A 4,464-nucleotide genomic window follows, 5' to 3' on the forward strand; every position below is an offset into this window, starting at 1 on the left:
ATTTAGTTCTTTAGGCTTATTATTATTAGGATAATTGTTGGAGATATAAGCTCACCAGCTAATCTCCGATAGAACCAAGTACTCAACCTTCAACCAAGACACGTCAATTAATCTATTACTAGAAGCTATTATGCTATTATCTAGTAATATCTATCTATTACGCCATAGATTACGCAAGCTACTACTAAGAAGACTCTTCTAGAATCTAAGACAACGAATATATAAGTAGTAGAAGAGCTAGTAGATAGAAAGTAGAGAAGAGTAGAGCGAATCCTACAGACTACCTTAGGAAGGCAATTTAACTATTCTCTCTCCCCTAGCAATATCTTTTTATCTCTTATTTATCTCTCTTTACTAGAACCTTCGATAAGCTGCCTCTAAGTCTATTACTAGACAAGTAGAAGGCAGAGACCTCTACCTCTGAGCTACTAGTAGAACAAGCAGCAACTTCCGCTACCTAAGTAGCAATATTCTAACAATAATTACCTATATTTATATTCTTCTCTTAGTACTATACTTATATCTCTAACCTTCTTAGAGGGCCTAGATATAATAGATTAGCTATATAAAAATCCTAGAGTCTATACGGGCTGTTCTTAAAGTGAGATACATTATACTACTCTAGATCCTTATTATATCCTAGCTATTTAACATAGAACTGTAGCTTCCTGCAATAGATATAGGTATTAAGAATCTTCTCTACCTTATATTTGTCGTCGTTTATAGTGTCCTAAACGCGCTTCCGCTTATACTTACGCGAGCGATATTCACTACTATTATCACTACTATTATCACTATAGTAGATTTTAGCATTATATTCGCTATATAGTAGCCCTAAAAGAGGTTTTAGGGCTAAAGGACAGTTAGAGGACTACCTACTATTAGAGGGGGGTAGCCTTCTCTACTTTAATAGGCGTAAATTGTGCTTAAGGCGCTACTTTAATATCGTGTTTAATAATTAAAGGTGCCGCTTAGCTAGTGGGAAGCGTTTCCGCTTATAGTTTAGCTACGCAGTCTCATTATCGCAATTATTATAATTACTATTAGTATCGCTACTACTACTATTACTCGTGTTTTTAATCCTAGGAGAGCTGCCTTATATTAGTTGTTCAACATTTATCTTCGATAAGCTTATTAGCAGAGTTAATAGAAATTTGCGATATAGGAACCTACTTATTTAAGTATTCACTTTTTTAACTGTATCGGCGTTAATAATATTCTCTATGTCTATAGAACACTCTCTACCGCGAAGATCTAGGGCTGTGATGCTCGAAACTTCAAGCCGATCGCCTATCTATATAGCTATATTATTTTCGTGCGAGTTGCCCTCGTCTATATCTAAGATGGGCTAACTGTCTTTAATAACAACTGTATATTCTACGCAATATAAGAAATAGTGTGCAAGAGCTACTATCACGATCGCGCCCAGGTGCTTACCTTGACTAATGTTTTTAGAAGGAGTTAGTTAATTTAAGCTCTCGTTCTCTATATCTTCTCGAAAGTTTCGCTTGAACTCTTCGTCTTTACGTTCGTTCTAGGGCGCAAAATCGTCATAACTGCTAGCATCACCAGCTCCTCCACCTCTGCTACCGCTGATCTCGCTGTTGCCTTCTCTAACTATGTTTGTGTTAGTCATCATAGAACAATGGAATAAGCACAGTATGGTTACGCCGGCTGTAGGGATGCCTACCTAAATATGTCAAATCAGTGACTTCGACTTCGTCCGACGTTGGTACAAGATCCTCTTTGTTCTCCAGTTGAGTGTTCGATTTTAGACTGTGTTTGTTTGACAGGGCCTTTGAGGGGTTCCGAAGAGAGGTTTGCTTAGGCTTTGGAGACCCACTGTACTGTATTATTTGAAGAGAACCTTGTGCGTGAGGTACGGAAAAAGTGTCAGAGAACAATGCCATCGCTGTGGTTGTGGTTCGAGGACGTGCTGGTGCTGCGAAAAGAGAGGAGACGCAGAGGTTTAAATAGGCAAAGATACCACGCTTGAGGTTTCTCTTGTTATGTGAATCCTTTCGGAGAGCCCTCTGGAATAGCATTTAGCGCCCATCAGGCAGCAGCCCGTACGAGACAGTGCTCGAAACTGCACACCCTTGCCAGCGGCATATCAGACTAGGGTTGAATCAGCTTCGCGTCGTGTACCCAAATGTATCATGCGACTGCGAAGTGTCGGCAGCGATGAAGCCTTCGCATGAAGCCCCTTTCTTCTTGGATGGAAACGTGAGCAAATCTCCCACCAACAATCGTACTGAAAATAAAAAAGTACAATGCATTCCCAGGCTTCAGGCTGTGTTACAGGTCCTGCCCCTTTCCCATCAGAGCCCGTCTACTCAGCAGGGAGATTCCAACCCGCTTTTTTCAGCTCGTCGGCCACTCCGAAACCCAGATACGGGCTCAAACCCGTGTTCAGACTCTAGACGTCAGGCTTTGGGCGGCGTGAGCCACACAGTACAGAGAGAGATTGGCGCCCAAGCTGTGCTGAATGCCCGCTCTAGCCCTCACTACCGCTGATATGTAGCGCCGGAATAGGACATCGCCATCATGCAGGCAGTCACATGGACCCAGGCTCTACCAATCTGTATTGCGGCGCAATCTCGGGAAGTAGATGCCTGACCGTTATCTGGATAGCTGAGTAGTGGGTCAGACTCTAGCTGCGGCATTTCTGGCGTAACTTTTAAGTGAAACTGGGCTCGCGGTGACACTTGGACGGTTCAAATCCAATCATCTCTGTAAGGCTACATGCTAATGTAACCTCGCTAGGTGTACAGCTGGAGTTTTACCGGCTTAGCACCTTGTGTTGAGACGTACTCGGGGATTCCGAAGCCCCTTTTTTGCTGATCCGTGTAATCGATGACGTGAAAGATCGAGGATGAGAAGACTGGGAAGGACGTTCGCTTTCGAGAGGGTGAAAGTTAAGGAATGACTGTAAACTGTTCATGAAAGCCCTGATGCAAAGACTTCCCACCATGAGACGGGCGAGAGAGTTGGAGTGGTCAAATTTCAAGAAACAGAGCTGCTCGTAGGGTAGTAGAGAAAACATGTTGAGAGGGTCTGGCAAGGGACACAGCGCAGAGGCATAATCGTGGATCCCAAAGGAGGGGGTAGGGTGGATGAGACAGCCAGGCAGTGCAGCAATTGCATGATTTCCAAGGGGACGAAAATGCCTCACACATTCAGTCCGAGCGACCAATAGGAGGGACTGAAGTGGAGGGAGGAAAGGGACGATAGTGGGAGGTGAGTAGGACGGCGAGGCGAGCGTGGTTATATCTGATGGGGTCAGCGCACGGGCCAAATAAAAGCAGCGAGTGGCCAAGCTAGCATCCATTTCCTGCTTTGGAAGCCTCTATTTCCTGATGCGGTTCCACTCTCACACATATACCTATAATTATAATTATAGATATAGAAGATAAAGCTAAGTAGCGCGCGATTACTAACGTTTATAGAGGAATATATATTTACTAGCTTTTTAAAACTTACTAGAGAACTATTATATACTTTATTAATATATTAATTAATATAATATCTATATTTCTACCTAGTAGCTACGCTACTATTATTTAGAAGATATAATAAAAGTCTTTTTTAGCTACCCTATATTCTTTAATAAGTATTATATAATTAAGGATCTTAGGTACTTTAGTAGTATAGTTAGCTATAAGTTATCTTTAGATATTAGTACTTCTATAATATTTATATAGCTTCTATATCTCTAAGTCTCTTAATATTAATTTTAGCTATATTCTACATTATTATTATTTACTTACTATTTAGTAGTAGATATATATATATTAATATAATAGTTTTCCCCTCTTTACTTAATATAGCTAAGTAGAATAAGTTAAAGTTAGAGTTATATTTATATACTCTACCCTTACTCTAACCCTCTTATATAACGCTCTTAGTTATAACGCGTCTTATACCTTATATCTATTAAGCCTCCCTAATCTTACTTCTAGTTTACTATTCTTACTACTCTTTCCTTTAAGGCTAAATATTAAATTTATACTTACTCTAAGATACTAGCGAATAAAATTATACTTTAAAATCTTTATTCTTTTTCTAGTAACTCTAATAGTAAGTAATAATATACTTATTCTACTCTAACTACCTATATAATAAATTAGCTAGAGCTAAAACTATTTATAATCTAAATATTAATTTAAATAAGTAAACCTCTTTATAGCCTAAGTCTATTAGATACTATATACTATATTCTAGAGGATACGTAGTCTTCTTACTACTAAGATAATATCTATTACGTTTAATTAGCTATAAGACTTTTTCTAGCTACTACTATTAAGTAGTTATATAAGAAATATAAACCTTCTCTATATTATCCTCTATAGATATATAGTAAAGAGTAATACTAAATAATAAATAAAATAGCTTAAAATATACGTAGGCAACTATATTAAGTAGAAGCTTAAAGAGGTATAATTTATATTATAGTACTAGTAT

General features: G+C 38.8%; 1 protein-coding gene across 1 annotated transcript; it reads right to left on the minus strand.

Annotated features, from left to right (window-relative positions):
• Positions 1–1,534: 1,534 nt before the first annotated feature.
• PSV08DRAFT_366994 (uncharacterized protein) lies at positions 1,535–1,910 on the minus strand (the record flags this gene model as incomplete). The annotated part of the gene is made up of 2 exons (XM_014216964.1): positions 1,535–1,617; positions 1,691–1,910. 2 exons carry the CDS (start codon positions 1,908–1,910, stop codon positions 1,535–1,537), a joined length of 303 nt encoding a protein of 100 aa, XP_014072439.1.
• Positions 1,911–4,464: the final 2,554 nt, after the last annotated feature.

The sequence above is a fragment of the Bipolaris maydis genome (assembly GCF_028858645.1).
Source record: "Bipolaris maydis strain C4 unplaced genomic scaffold PSV08scaffold_53, whole genome shotgun sequence".
Lineage (NCBI taxonomy): Eukaryota > Fungi > Ascomycota > Dothideomycetes > Pleosporales > Pleosporaceae > Bipolaris > Bipolaris maydis.